Here is a 15400-nt window from a genome sequence, read left to right on the forward strand (position 1 = left end):
CTTATAACGTATCTGCAAAGAGAAAAACCCCAAATAAATAAGTTGCAGAGCTCGGTGTGAGCCAGCCTTCCTCCACCTGCCATCAGCCGGGCTGTTTATTTCAGACAAAAAGCAATTGTTCCAACTATGCACATTTTTCCCCACTTGTAAAACAAAACTATTTTTGTTGCCATTCCCAGAAGAATTCATTCCTTCAAACAGCATTTCAGGGACCACGTGGCACACTGCATGGCTCCCACGGCTCCTTTCCTTCAGGGCAAAGGAATGGCAGCAGCTCTTCATGCACGTCGCTATAAACCCAACCATCACCACAGCAGGGTTAAAGTCAGAAAGCCCATATCCACAGAGGGAACACTGCCATGGAAGAGAGGCTTTCAGTCCATTCTCCAGCATCTGCTGAGTAGCAATGAGTGTTTGCTTCACACTTGGGAAAGTCAGCGTTCTTAATGGGAAAAAAAACAAATCACTGAGCACATCGTGTGGGAACAAACCACCACCAGACCCACAGCCCTGAACACTGAGACCAAATCCTTTGTTTGGTGAGGATGGAATGAAGCAAACCACGGAAGGGGTCTTGCTACTCTGCACTGAGAAGCCTCTGAGCCCCACATTTCTACATCTCAAATGCCAACAGCAGCAAACCCCCCCCTGCCCCCAGGACAGGCATCTGCTCCACGGAGGCAGTGGGAAATCGTGGCAGGAGGGAAGCAGTTATGCTGTATCAGCAGCTCTAAGCCGCTTTCTTTGCAGCAAGATAAGCACAGGAACCAACAACAGGGAATAGGAGAGCAAGGAGAGAAGCTGCAAAGCCAGGAGCCAAGCAAGATATTCCTCACTTCTGCATCCCAAGCTGTCAGACTGTCTCAGCTGTACTGCAAAGCTGTACAGCAAGCACAGGTCCCCTTCCAGCTGTGCCAGAGCCGTGCAGGCACAGGCTCACAATCTGGGCTCCTGCTCTGCTCCAGGACACCAGCACACCTGAACCTTCCTCACTGCAGCCTCTGGGCCACGTGGCTGAGACAGTTTCTAAGTTGTTGAAAGGCAACTTTGCCAAGCACGGAACTCCCAGACCCGTGTACGGTCTGGGAAGCAACAGCACTTTGGAAGTGGAATCAGCTTGAAGTCACAGCCTCTCACTGCACTGCCTGCAACGCTCACCTCCACTCCCTGAGATACACACAGTGCCCAGGGCACTGCTGATTCAGAACTTTGCGAAGAAAGCAAACTTACGAACCAGGCTGACACAGGAACGCTCTCAGGGAGGATTCCTGCTCCTGACACAAACAGCTCAGAGGTTTGCTACATCCTCCCTTCACCTACAGGCCCACAAAGGCACAAGACCACTGTTGGGCTCACAGATTTGAATGCAGACACCAAAACAGATGATAGACGATAACATGTCAGCTGCTGCAGAACCTAAGAGGGAAACTGCTCTTCCACGAGCAGCGAGCTCTGTGCTGTCACACCAGCACTTTGCTCTCCAGCCCTGGAGCACTTCTCATCCACCCAGGCTGCCAGCAGTGCTGAGCACAAGAAGATCAGAGCTCTGTGAACGGCTCCATGATCTCTGCTATCACAGCCTACACCAACAGCTGACACTTGGCCCAAGACAGCACTGGTGAGTGAGCAGGGGCTGCACTGAGCCATGCAGTGCTGGCGGGGCTCTGCTTGGGCCAACTTTGGTCTCAAGGGTTGGGCCCTAAAAGCACTGGCTGACCTCAAGAACTCCAGGGCCATACAAAGAGCCCTGCTCCTCCATCTGCAGCAGGACGATGCTTATTGGCATGCCTCCCCTCCCACAAGGCTCAGAGGCAAACAGCAACCTGCTGCCTGGTCTGGCCATTGAGCATCTACTGCTCAATGGTGAGGTTGCAGGGCAGGCTTCCTTGGAGACCACACCTGAAACAGAGCCAGAAGGACACTGCTACGCCAAGGGCAGTGCCAAGCAGAGCCCCACAGTCACAAGGGATGGGTGCAGAGGGACTGAGAAGCCCAGCACTGAGCACATGGCAGTGCCACACACACCGATAGGCAAAGCAGAGCACAGTGAGCTCCCATCAGCCCCCACCCGCCACGAAAGTCACTTCCAACAACATTCCAACACAGCCTTGATAAAACAGAGCTTCCTTTGCAGCCAAGAGATGGCACTGAGAAGCAAGAGTTCAATCCAGGCACAGGGGCGGGACAACAAATCCCCACGGAGATCACAGTGAGGATGCAGATCAACAGCACCAGGCCTACGTGCTTCCAAGAGGAAGAGAAGAGATGAATCTCCCAACGCTCTGCAGCCAGAATGCTGCTGTCCCACCTCCTGATCCGGATCCCTCTGCAGACACCACACATCTCCCCCCAGGACCCTCCTGGCACCCTGCACACAAAGCCCCCCCACAGCCCGGCTTGGTGGCACAGGGCACCCATATGGCATCTGGGATCTGCTTCTTCTGGATGGAGAAATAAACCCCAGCAAGGCAGCTGCTGAAATGTGCCCACGTGGGGGTCTCCATTAAAACTGCCTTTAACCACCAGGAGGATCCTTGCCCACTGTCAGGCCACACAAGCTGCTGAACCCACATGTGTTGAAGCCCCTTTTGCTCATCCATCCATGGAATGCATCGTGCCTGCTTGCCTGTCCTGATGGATTTTCAGCATTAATGGGCTTCTATCGATTTCTTTCTCCCCTTTGCAACCCTGGAATGAACACATTTCCCTTCCCTATCGCTTCGGCTCAGCTGTATTGAAGATGCCAACATTTCCTCTCAGTTCTAATTTCAAAAAGGCCTCCCTCCATCACCATCACCAGCTACTGCCAAAACCCATCACACATCTCCACATTCTTTACTTCTCCATGCCTCCAAGGGGCATTTCCACAATGATCACATTTACCTCAGAACCCTTCTAAGCTCCTCTCAGTGATCCTCACCCACCGCCATACAGCCAGTGCTGCTCCCAGTGCTTTTGGTGGCACTCAGAGCAAGAAGGGCTGGAGGCCAAAAGAGAAACCACTGCCAGTGATGGGAAGGAAACCAGAACAGCAAAGGAGCACACAGCCACGAGCACCTGCTCATCTCCATCTCCTCTGCTGTAAAAACGCACCAGGACCAGCTTAAATCCTGCACACAGCACGGGTTGGAACCAGATGACCGTGACGGCCCTTTTCAGCCTATGATGCTCAGCTGCACAGCGTGTGCATCACCTCCACAGGGCGGTGCTGGGCAGCCCGGCGGGTCACGGCGGGCAGGCGGCACGGAGCCGCACATCGCACACGGCCTCAGCGCTGCGCGGCAGGACGGGAAACCCCGCAGCTCTGCCGGCTCCGCGCTCACATCAGGTAAGGCTAACGGGACGGATCCCAGCGCCGAGCCGAGGCGGACAGCGCCGAGCCGAGCCGAGCCGAGCCGAACCGAGCCGGACCGAGCCGGACCGAGCGGCGCCGAGCCGAGCCGGACCGGACCGAGCCGAGCCGAGCCGAGGCAGACCGAGCCGAGCCGAGCCGAGCAGCACCGAGCCGAGCCGAGCCGAGCAGCACCGAGCCGAGCCAGACAGCGCTGAGCCGAGCCGAGCTGAGCGGCGCCGTCCGCTGCGCCCCGCCGCCCCGCACAGCCACTCACTGCCGCCCATTACCGCTCACTGCCGCCCATTGCCGCTCATTCTCGCCCCTCCCCTCCCCGCCCCCCCGCCCCATCACCCGCCCCGCCCGCCCCGGGCCCCTCCCCCCTCAGGCCCGGCTCTCCCCCGCAGGCCCGAGCCTAGGCCTCGCCGCCCCGATCCCCGCCGCCCCCGTTCCGCCGCGTTCCGCCCCGCCCTGGAGCGCCGGGAGCTCCGCGGGCGCCGCCCCTCCCCGGCCCGGCGCGGCCCGTTCTCACCTCGCTGCGGTTCGGCGCGGCCGTGCAGCGGGAGGCGAACGGCTCCGCAGCGCACAACAAGCCGCTCGCAGCGCCGCCGGTCACGCCCCCCCGCCCCCGCCCGCCGAACGCCATTGGACGCCGCGCGCACGTGTCCCGCGTCTCATTGGTCCGCCTGGCCGTCCGTCTCGCGGCGGCCGCGAACCGCGGGGGGAGGGGCGCCGCGCCGGGGTGGGCGCCCCCGGGAAGAGCGGGAGGAACCGCGGGGCTCCGCGCGGGGCGGGAGGGCGCGGGGAACGGCGGCGGGAGCCGGACGGAGCGCGGGTGTGAGGGGCGGCACCGGAAATGGCCGGGCTGCGGCGCTGCGAGGAGGACGGCGGGAGCGCGGCCGTGCTGCGGGACGGAGCTCCAGCCCGGAGCTTCGCGCTGCCTGCGGGCGCAAAGAAGGAGCGGACCTCAGCGCAGCTTCCGGGCGGGGAGAAATGGGGCTGGAGCCCAGGCTGCCCGGGGGCAACGAGGAGAAGGACCTCGAGCCCAGAGCCCAGCGCTACTCTTGGGAGGGAAAGGAAAAGGGTCTGGGCTCCAGAACCCATCACTGCCCTCTGTTGTAGAGGAAAGGACCTGGAGCCTAGAGGCCATTATTGCCAGCGCGCGAGGAGGAGAAGGACCCCAAGCTGCATCACTGCCCTCGGTTGGGGAGGAAAGGGGCCTGGGGCCTATCGCTGCTTGCTGGCAAAGAGGAAGAGGGCTGGAGCCCATTGCTGCTCATAGGCAAAGAGGAGAGGGGCTGTGCCCATCGCTGACTGTGGTTGAGGAGCAGGAGGGTCTGGAGCCCAGAGCTCATCACTACTGTAGGCGAGGAGAACCCAGGGCCCATCGCTGCTTGCTGGCAAGGAGAAGAGGGACTGTGCCCATTGCTGCCTGTGGGTGAGGAGGAGGGGCTGAGCCCATCACTGCCCTCCGGAACTGATCCTGTCGGAGCAGAAATGCAGGCAGCAGTGTGCAGCAGCAAATCCCACGGGACAGCAGGGCCGGCGCCTCCCGCCGCTCCGCATGGGCAGCACAGCAGTGCAGTAACACCGCGTGTGCTCAGCAAAGAGCTGAACGCCCCCTGGCTCAGCGGTGAGCTGCAGTGGGAGCCGTGCTGTGTTCCAGGTCCTCCTGCAGTGACCCGATGGGAAGAGCTGAGTCAAGTTTGGGCCAAAAATCCCCCAAAGTAACGTCAGAGCATCACTACGTTACGGGATGTTATTTTCCATTCACAAACAACACGCAATCTGATTTTTCCTTAGCTCAGCAGGGTAACTAAAAACCACATTGGTGCACAGCTGTGATGAGCAGAAGAGCTGTGAGATCAGAGCCACAGGCACCAGACCCAAACCCTGCCCCATGGCCACCCCATAGACTCCCTGTATGACAACACACGCTGCTCTATATGCTCCCATTCCCTACCACATAGGACTTCCCTGTAGCCCAGCATGCATTCTGCCCCACAGGCCCCTACCCCGTCCCATATGTGCCCCCCATCCACTCCCATAGCCTGCCCTATATACCCACCCCATAGGCCCACGTGACCCACATCCCACCCCTCAGCCATCTCCACAAAACCCCCATAACCACCACATAATCTGCTCCATACCCCTCCACCTTGCCCCATAGACCCCCCCCCAGGTTTCCTATAACCCTACCCATAGCCCACTGCATATCCTGCCCCATAGACCCTTTATATACCCCCATAGCTCCCCACAACTCCCCACACCCTGCCCCATCTCCTGCCCCACAGACCCCCCATACTTACTTCATATCCTGCCCCATTAAACACCTCTACCCCACCTCATCGCCCCCACACTTTGCCCCATGTACCCCTCATAGTCCGTCCTACAGCCTGCCCCATAGACACCCCATAACCCACCACGTATTCTCTCACAAACCTTGCCCCATAGTAACCCATAGATCCCCCGTCAACCTTCCCCATGTGCCCCATATCCCCCATATTCCAATCCCAATCCCATTAACCCCCCTATTAAGCCCCACCCCTTTAAACCACACCCCCAGGCCTCGAGGCCCCGCCCCCTCATGTGCAGTGCACCAATCGTAGCCCGGGAGGTGGAGGCAGCAGTTGCGTGGCCCCGCCCCCTGGCAGCGCCCTCCACAGAGCTCCGCCCCCAGTGCTCCTCAGGCCACGCCCCTTTCCTCCCGCAGGCCCCGCCCCCCGCGGCATCATGGAACGAGGGCGGGGCCTCAAAGGGGCGGGGCCTCAACGGGGGGCGTGTCCAGAACGGTGGTGGGGTCAGAAAGGGGTCAACGGGTGGGACTGGGGTCAATGCAGCCCAATAGACCCCATAACTGTCCCATAGGCCACCTACCCACCCTATGAGTACCCCATAGCCACCCCATAACTGCCTTATAGGCCCTATAGTCCCTATGATTCCCCCATAGACCCCATAACCACCCCATAGACCCCCTAGCCACCCCATAACTGCCCTATAGACCCCATGGACCCCATAATACACAGTCCCTATGACTACCTCATAGATCCCACAACCATCCCATAAACCCCCTAGCCACCCCATAACTGCACTCCAGACCCTATAACCACCCCACGGGCCCCATAATGCATCCATGTCTGCCTCATGTCTGTTGCAGGCCCCAGAAGCAGCTGCTCTCGGCCCCATAGGAGCCCACACAGGTGGCACGAGAGCAGTGCTGGTGGCACAGCGTGGGGCTGGGCTGGGGGTAGGGTGCGGGGCAGTTGAGAGATGTAGGGCTGAGACCCAAAAGTCACTGTGGGATGAGTCGCGAGTGGAGTGGGACCCATAAGTGCAGGGCTGATCCTTATGTGTGGGGTGGGACCCATAGGTGGGAGTTGGGACCCGCAAGTGTGGGGTGAACAGATAAATGGGTGCTGAGACCCACAAGCGTGGGGCAGAAGCTCATTACTCCCCAGTCCCGGCCCCACTGCGCCCCCCATGCAGCCCCATAGTGCCCAAATCCCCATCATTCCCTCAATCCCCCAAATCCCATAAATCAGTGGCCGTCAGCACCTGGAAATGGGGCCAGAAATGGGAAAATCGGTGACTCCTGAAATCCCCAAAACCTCTCCTTCATCCCAACCTCATCAACTAATTGCTCATTAATTATCATTGATTCGCTATTATTTACCCCGGAATGACCCCAATTACCGATAGTTACCCAAAGTTTCACTAATTCCCAATACTTCCCTGACCAATTACCCACAATTACTACTAATTACCTGTTACTTCCCACCATTTAACCCTAATTACCCCATAATTATGCTAGAATTACCCACTATTACCCCATTACCACTAATTACACATCCATTACCATTAGTTACGCATAGTTACCAATTAATTGCCTCTAATTACTCCCAATCACCCCCAGTTGCCATTGATCCCCACTAATTACCCCCAATTCCCACTAAATCCCTTAATTCCCCCATTTTTACCCCCCTAATTAGCACTAATTCTCACTAATTATCTCTCAATTCTTACTTATTATCCCCAAATTACCTATACTCCTCACTAATTACCACCACCATTCCCACTTATTCTCACCAATTATCTCCAATTATCACCGATTCCCACTAATTACACCCTCAATTCCCACTAATTCCCCATAATTATCCTTAAATACCCTCAATTACCACTAATTACCCAATTCCAACTACTTACCCCTAATTCACCTTAATCACCTGATTCCTGCTAATTATCCCCAACTCCCACAAAATCCCACTAATTGATCCCCAATTCCCAACAATTACACCCAATTACCTTCTATTCACACTAACTACCCCGCGAAATCCCATTAATTACCACCAATTCCCGCTAATTACCCCCAATGCCTACTAATGATTCCTTGTTCTCCTGTTACCCCCATGATTACCATCAAGTACCCCCAATTCCCACTAATTCCCCCCTACTTCCCCAATCCCAATCCCCATAATTCCCTCAATCCCCCAAATCCCCATAATTCCCCCTAATTCCCCCCTATTCCCCCCCAGTTCCCAATAATTTCCCAGTCCAATCCTCCCATTCCCTCCCGTTCCCCCAATTCCCAGTTGGGGATGGGTTGGGATTGGGATTGGGATTAGGATTGGAATTGGGATGAGGGTTAGAGTTGGGGTTGGGGTTGGGATTGGGGTTATTTTAGAGTTGAGGATGGGGTTGAGGTTGGGGTTGGGTTTGGGGATGGGGTTGTGTTTGGGGCTGGAAATGGGGTTGGGGTTGGGATTAGAGTTAGGGTTGAGGTGGGGGTTGGATTGGGGTTGAGATCAGAGTTGGGGATGGGGTTGAGTTTGGGGTTTGAGTTTGTATTGGAGTGAGGGTTGGGGTGGAGTCTGGATTGAGTGAGAGGTGGGGATGGGGTTGGGTTGGAGGCAGTGTTGAGAGTGGGGTTTGGGGTGGAGGCTGGGATGAGGACGGGTTTGTGGTTGGGTTAAGAGTTAGGGTTGGGGCTGTGTTGGGGTTGGAGTTGTTTTGGGGCTGTGTTGGAGTTGGAGTTGTTTTGGGGCTGTGTTGGGGTTGGGGTTGAGTTGTTTTGGGGCTGTGTTGGGGTTGGGGTTGGAGTTGTTTTGGGGCTGTGTTGGGGTTGGGGTTGTTTTGGGGCTGTGTTGGGGTTGGAGTTGTTTTGGGGCTGTGTTGGGGTTGGAGTTGTTTTGGGGCTGTGTTGGGGTCGGAGTTGAGTTGTTTTGGGGCTGTGTTGGGGTTGGAGTTGGAGTTGTTTTGGGGCTGTGTTGGGGTTGGAGTTGTTTTGGGGCTGTGTTGGAGTTGAAGTTGAGTTGTTTTGGGGCTGTGTTGGGGTTGGAGTTGTTTTGGGGCTGTGTTGGGGTTGGAGTTGAGTTGTTTTGGGGCTGTATTGGGGTTGGAGTTGTTTTGGGGCTGTGTTGGGGTTGGAGTTGAGTTGTTTTGGGGCTGTGTTGGGGTTGGAGTTGGAGTAGTTTTGGGATTGTGTTGGAGATGAAGTTGAGTTGTTTTGGGGTTGTTCCTTTTCCGTACATTTCTAACCCCTCCCCTTCCCTCTCTTTCTCTCTTTCTTTCCCATTTTCCTATGAAAATTTGAAGCACCAAAGTGTGTTCCTGTGGTCTCCACTTTCACTTTTCCTTTCAGCACCGACCAACCATGGAGGAGCTGCTTCCTCCCCACTGTGTCTGGAGGGCAGCGATAGCAGCTCTGCCAGGCTCCTGGACGGTGCAACCCTGTGCTGTTAAAGGGCAAAAGTCGCTTCGAGTGTCATTAACTAAGAAGCCAGCTCTGATTAATGATTGATGGCGGGCGGGCACTAGGACCTCTGGGACGTCGCATCTTCGTAACCAGAAGAGAAATGAGGAAATAACGCCGTGGCTCTGTCTGTGCCCTTTGGAAACAACACCGCGCTGCACCCTGCGGGAGGAGTCGCTTGCCCAGGAGTTCAGTGGTTGGAGTGTGGTTGAGCGGCCCCACAGCTTCACAGCCCCAAAGCATCACAGCCCCGAATGGACGCAGCTGGGGGTAAGTGAGAGGGCCGGGATGGATGTGGGGCGAGAAGGATGTGGGGTGAGATGGATGGGGGGCGAGATGGATGTGGGGCGAGATGGATGGGGGGCGAGATGGATGTGGGGCGAGATGGATGTGGGGCGAGATGGATGGGGGGCGAGATGGATGTGGGGCGAGATGGATGGGGGGCGAGATGGATGTGGGGCGAGATGGATGGGGGGCGAGATGGATGTGGGGCGAGATGGATGTGGGGCGAGATGGATGGGGGGTGAGATGGATGGGGGGCGAGATGGATGTGGGGCGAGATGGATGTGGGGCGAGATGGATGGGGGACGAGATGGATGGGGGGTGAGATGGATGGGGGCAAGATGGATGTGGGCGAGATGGATGGGGGCAAGATGGATGTGGGGCGAGATGGATGGGGGACGAGATGGATGGGGGGTGAGATGGATGGGGGCAAGATGGATGTGGGCGAGATGGATGGGGGCGAGATGGATGTGGGGCGAGATGGATGGGGGACGAGATGGATGGGGGGTGAGATGGATGGGGGCAAGATGGATGTGGGCGAGATGGATGGGGGCAAGATGGATGTGGGGCGAGATGGATGGGGGACGAGATGGATGGGGGCAAGATGGATGTGGGGCGAGATGGATGGGGGGCGAGATGGATGTGGGGTGAGATGGATGGGGGGTGAAGGCACTGGGTTCAGTGGGGAGAACAGCCTGGCGTCGCCCGTTTGCGACAAACATCCACCGCTTGTCCCCGCTGACCCTTCATAGTGCCACAGAATGACTGAGGTTGGCAAGAGCGCTGTGGCCACCAGTCTGACCAGCAACCCATGCCCACCGTACTGCAGGGGGTGGTGGGAAAGTGAAATATTGTGCCATCAATCCGGCCGGCGTGCTCTCCTCACTTTTCTTCCCACTCATCATGCTCACGGTGCACGGACTTTCATGGGCTGAGCGCCCCAAGAACACATTTCAGGACAGCGGGATCTCGGTGGGCTAAACTTCCCCAGGAACAACCTTTAGGGCAGTGGGAGCTCGGTGGGCTGAGCGCCCCCAGGAACAATCCTTAGGACCGGGTCTGAGCTGCACCCACAGGAGTGTGATTCACAGCCGAGTGCTGCCCCACGCCCGGCGCACCGGACCTCATCTGCTCGCTGTCACGGGGCTCAGTGCCGTGACGCAGAGGAGTGGTGGTGACTCACCTGCAGAAAGAGGAACAGCAAGGAGTGTCAGCGGCGTTCCGAGGCGTGGAGCTCCGTCCAGGACCGGCTTTCCTTGCAGGGTGAAGGTGCTGTGTGTCGCTGCTCCGTGGACCGGGCACAGCGCCTGGGACAGCAGGGAAGAACGGGGACCCTGCAGATGTGAGATGCCTGGCGGTGACCCCGCGGGGCAGTCAGCCCCTCACTGCTGGCATTGCAGCCCGTCACCCCGTGCCTCTCCCAGCCTCACGTCTCATGGCCCCGACAGCTGTGAGCTGCAGGCAGGAGATGAGAAAGCGAGTTCCTGCCAAAACCACTTGGCGCTGTGACGGCCTCATGTGGCACTGGGGCACCGCTGTGCTCTGTGTGGGGGGGGGGATGGACCAGGCCAGAGCTTTGGCTCAGCCTCATTTCTTTGTGGCCCCATTTGGTTTCTTCTCTGCAGGTGACATCGGGAGCAGACAGCAGTCCCTGATGTGCTGACGGCCAATCATGTCCAGGGTGAGCGGGGCTCACTGTCCTCTCCTGCACTGCACCAGCACAGGGATGTGACAGCGGGGCATCCCGTCCCATCAGGATGTTGTCCCCGTCCCATGTCACCACGCAATCCTTCCATCTGGGGCTGACCTCGGGGCCGAGCATCCCGGTGACGCTGCCTTCTTCCTGCAGAAGCACTGGCCTGCGGGGACGCAGTGCGTCACCAAGCACGACCACACCAAGCCCAAGGCCGGCGAGCTGGCCTTCCACAAGGGAGATGTGATCACCATCATCGAGGCCGTGGAGGTGACCTCTGGGGCCGTGGGTTTGGCAGTGCCACCGGGTCCAGGACCCCCTTCCTGGTTTGTGTGTCCCCTTTCTGAGACCGTCCCATCTGCAGGGCAGGAACTGGTACCGCGCGCGGCACAACGAGAGCGGGCAGGAGGGGCTGCTGGCGGCCGGAGCGCTGCGGGAGCGCGGGGCCATCCGTGCTGACCACAAGCTCAGCCTCATGCCGTGAGTACTGCGGGGTCCCAGCAGCTGCAGGGCTGACCCACACATTTCCCCTCCCCCAAATCTGGACGGGCTGCTGAAGGCAGAGCAGCCAAGAGCCCGGGTCACTGAGGGATTTGTTGGCTACAAAAACCCCCGTTGTGTCCAACCGTCTGGGACAGCCCTGGTGGGTAAGGGGCTGCTGCGGGGTCTGCGTGGCCTCTGTGTGGTCTCTGCTTCTACTGCCTTGCTGCTGGTGCTGTGAGAGATCCCCAGCCCCACATCCCCTCACCCCACACCCCACATTTCTTCATCCCTTCGCCCCACACACCCCCCATCCCCACACCCCTCTTCCCAGCTGGTTCCATGGGAAGATCTCGGGGGTGGAGGCGGTGCAGGAGCTGCAGCCCCCCGAGGACGGGCTGTTCCTGGTGCGTGAGTCAGTCCGGCACCCCGGTGACTACGTGCTGTGCGTGAGCTTTGGCAAGGAGGTGATCCACTACCGGGTGCTGCACCAGGAGAACAGGCTGAGCATCGACAGCGAGCAGTACTTCTGCAACCTCATCGACATGATCGAGGTGAGAGCCCCCCTTTGTGCAGGACTTTGGGGTCACTCCAGTTTGGCACGCAGTGATGCAGAAACACGGGGTGATCCTGACCCCATGGGCCAGCGGTGTGCGGTGTGACATCACGGCCACCTCATCCTGTGGCCCCTGGGGCTTCACCACAGCTGTGGGTGCGTTTTATTACCTGCTGCCATTCTCCATCCCATGATGTTCTCCAGACCCCGCTTGGTTTGGGGAGCACTGGATGCTCCCACTGTGCCCTGCCTGCTGCCAAATATAACACTGGCTCTCCTGCTTTCAGAAAGCTCTTCTTCCAGCTCTTCCTCTACCCTGACCCACATCTACTCCATGCCTCTCCTCTGAGAGTTCACGCTTCCTGATTGTTTCCATGTTTAGACACAACTTCTGCTTTCAGATGGTCCTTTTCTCCTTTCATCTGCCTCTGCTGAAGCTCTGCAAACCACCCCCCTTCCTGTCTCCCCACCCCGGGGACAGGCTGCTCCATTGCGGTGTGCCCTGACTGTGCCCCACATGGAGATGCTGGTTTGGGATTTCCCACTGTGGAGGATGGGCTCTGTGCACCTAGAGGGCTAGCTTTGGTGCTGGGGTCCTGCGGAGCACCTGTGGCCATTTCCCCACTCCTCACTCCCTGCCCCATCCTGCAGCACTACACGGAGCAGCAAGGAGCCCTCTGCACCAAGCTGGTGAAGCCCAAAGCCAAGAGCGGGATGAAGTCAGCCGAGGAGGAGTTGGCCAAAGGTGGGAAGGGGTGAGGGCCAGCTCGGGGGAAGGAAGTGGTTCTGGTGCCTTCTGACCCATCCCTGTGCCATGCAGCCGGCTGGCTGCTCAACCTGCAGCACCTCACGCTGGGAGAACGCATCGGGCAAGGCGAGTTTGGAGGTGAGATGGGACCAGAGGTCCCTAGAGGGCATCGCCAGATGACTTTCCTGGATGCCATCCCTGCTGTCCTAGGGCTCGGTGCGGTGTCCCCACGCCTGATGCCTTGCATCCCCCACCAGATGTCCTGCAGGGCGAGTACATGGGGCAGAAGGTGGCTGTGAAGAACGTCAAGTGTGATGTGACCGCCCAGGCCTTCCTCGCCGAGACCGCCGCCATGACGTGAGTGGGGCACAGGGGTACGGACAGACCCCATCCCATGGTGCTGGGGGTACTGGCCCTGACCATGTCCCCTCACTTCAGGAAGGTCCGACACAAGAACCTGGTGCGTTTGCTCGGCGTCATCCTGCACAACGGCCTCTACATCGTCATGGAGTTCATGAGCAAGGTGAGGGCGGCTGGGGCTCAGACGATGGGGCCGATTGCGGCTCCATTTTCAGATAAAACCCACAGCTTGGGGCTGGGTTGTGTGGATCCCGGGAGCCCCATCCCAACGGTCCTTCCACGGCTCTCATCCCTCAGGGCAACCTGGTCAACTTCCTGCGCACGCGGGGCCGCGCGCTCGTCTCACTGCCACAGCTCCTGCAGTTCTCTCTGTGAGTCCTCCTCCCATCGCCCGCATCGCTGGGGAGCTCCCAGAGACACGGTGACACCGGGACGGGGGATAGGTGACACCAGGGCAGGGGGACACACAGTGACGCCGCCCCACCACCGCAGGGACGTGGCCCAGGGCATGGACTACCTGGAGTCCAAGAAGCTGGTGCACAGGGACCTGGCCGCCCGCAACATCCTCATCTCCGAGGACAACGTGGCCAAAGTGAGCGATTTTGGCCTGGCCAGGGTCAACCCCCGCGGTGCGGACACCACGCTGCTGCCCGTGAAGTGGACGGCTCCCGAGGCCCTGAAGCACAATGTGAGTGATGGAGCAAAGGGCCCCCGGGGCAGCTCCCCCACCCCATCCCACAACCCACCTCTGCCCCGTCTCCCCATCTCCCCACGTCTGGGCTTTGTCCCGATCCTCATCCTGAGGGTGAGGGCATCTGCAGGGGATGGGATGGGTGTGGGGTCCCTCTGCTGTGGGGAGGTGAGGGTGCAGCCGGGAGCGATGGGTCCCCAGCTGGCTGCAGCTCCCTCCCCACGCCACGGCAGAAATTCTCCTCCAAGTCGGATGTGTGGAGCTACGGGATCCTCCTGTGGGAGGTGTTCTCCTTTGGCCGAGCGCCCTACCCCAAGCTGGTGAGTGCAGGGGTTCACAGCCTGCTGAGGTGCAGGGGATGGGGACATCCCTGCTGCCCCCGGAGAGGGGACCCCAGCTCCCTGCTCCACCCGCAGAGCCTGAAGGAGGTGACGGAGCAGCTGGAGCAGGGGTACCGCATGGAGCCCCCCGAGGGCTGCCCGCCCACTGTGTACGCGCTGATGAGGAGCTGCTGGGAGATGGAGCCGGGCAAGAGGCCGTCCTTCAAGAAGCTCACAGAGAAGCTGCAGAAAGAGCTGAAGCACCTGAAGGATGTTTAACCTACGTTCCACACCCAAGGAGCCCCCAGGACCCACAGGAGGAGCCCCCAAGTTGGGGAGCAGTGTGAAAACGGGCAGCCTGGAGGCTGCTCCCTCCTGGTGAAGATGGGGCAGTGGCTCTGCAGGGTGCCTCCTCCCCTGCATGCACACGGAGGATGCAATGTCCACCCTCCATCTCCCAGGAGGATGCAGTGGACAGATGAATCCCTCCGTCCCCGTGGGGCCCAGCCATGCCTGGGGACACCAGGAGCACGAGGTCCCTCTGAGCCCCCTCTCCTTTCCCAGTGGTGGGGACAACACGGGATGTCCCACCCCTATGGAAGACAACACCCCATTGCTGGCACAGCCCTATGCCTGCGCTGCATGGACACACCAACCGCACTCAGCTCAGCCACGCGGGCTTGGGCCTCTTGATTAAACCACAGAAATTCGCTGGGCAGCGTCTTTTAGTCTCCAGACTCACATTAGGGCTATCCCTTGTTTGGGGTGAGCACAGAGGAGGGGTGGGAGGCCCGGCCCCCTCAGCCCCCCATGCACAGCCCAGCCCCACTCTGCTCTGGGCTGTGCGCACAGCCAGGGATTATTGTTTTAATCAGAGCCTGTATGGGAATTGCTCGCACACAGATTGTGGGAGCAGGGCAGGGGCAGCCCCAGGCACCAGCTCACAAGCGATCTCAATATCTCAGCGGAGCAGGGATTAACAGGAGTGTGGGGTGCGCGTGTGTGTGCACCCGCCCCATTCCTTGTCTCCCTTCCAGTCCTTCGACCCTGGGTTGATGTTTTTGGCTCATGCTCTCACATCTCCCCCATGCCCACTTTCTGCACCTCTCGCCCCACCACAGAAAGCAGTTTTGGATGCCCACCGTGCCCCTGCATCAAGGCCCAGGCAATGGGTTATTTCCACCGAGTCC

At 59.0% G+C, this 15400-nt stretch overlaps 1 protein-coding gene across 1 annotated transcript; it reads left to right on the forward strand.

Annotated features, from left to right (window-relative positions):
- Positions 1–11034: 11034 nt before the first annotated feature.
- On the forward strand, positions 11035–14489 carry MATK (megakaryocyte-associated tyrosine kinase; the record flags this gene model as incomplete). Its single annotated transcript, XM_079546729.1, has 12 exons — positions 11035–11043; positions 11212–11325; positions 11420–11535; positions 11870–12089; positions 12743–12836; positions 12912–12977; positions 13097–13196; positions 13278–13362; positions 13497–13570; positions 13692–13887; positions 14124–14210; positions 14307–14489. 12 exons carry the CDS (start codon positions 11035–11037, stop codon positions 14487–14489), a joined length of 1344 nt encoding a protein of 447 aa, XP_079402855.1.
- Positions 14490–15400: the final 911 nt, after the last annotated feature.

This window comes from Tetrao urogallus (assembly GCF_951394365.1).
Source record: "Tetrao urogallus genome assembly, chromosome: 25".
NCBI classification, from domain to species: domain Eukaryota; kingdom Metazoa; phylum Chordata; class Aves; order Galliformes; family Phasianidae; genus Tetrao; species Tetrao urogallus.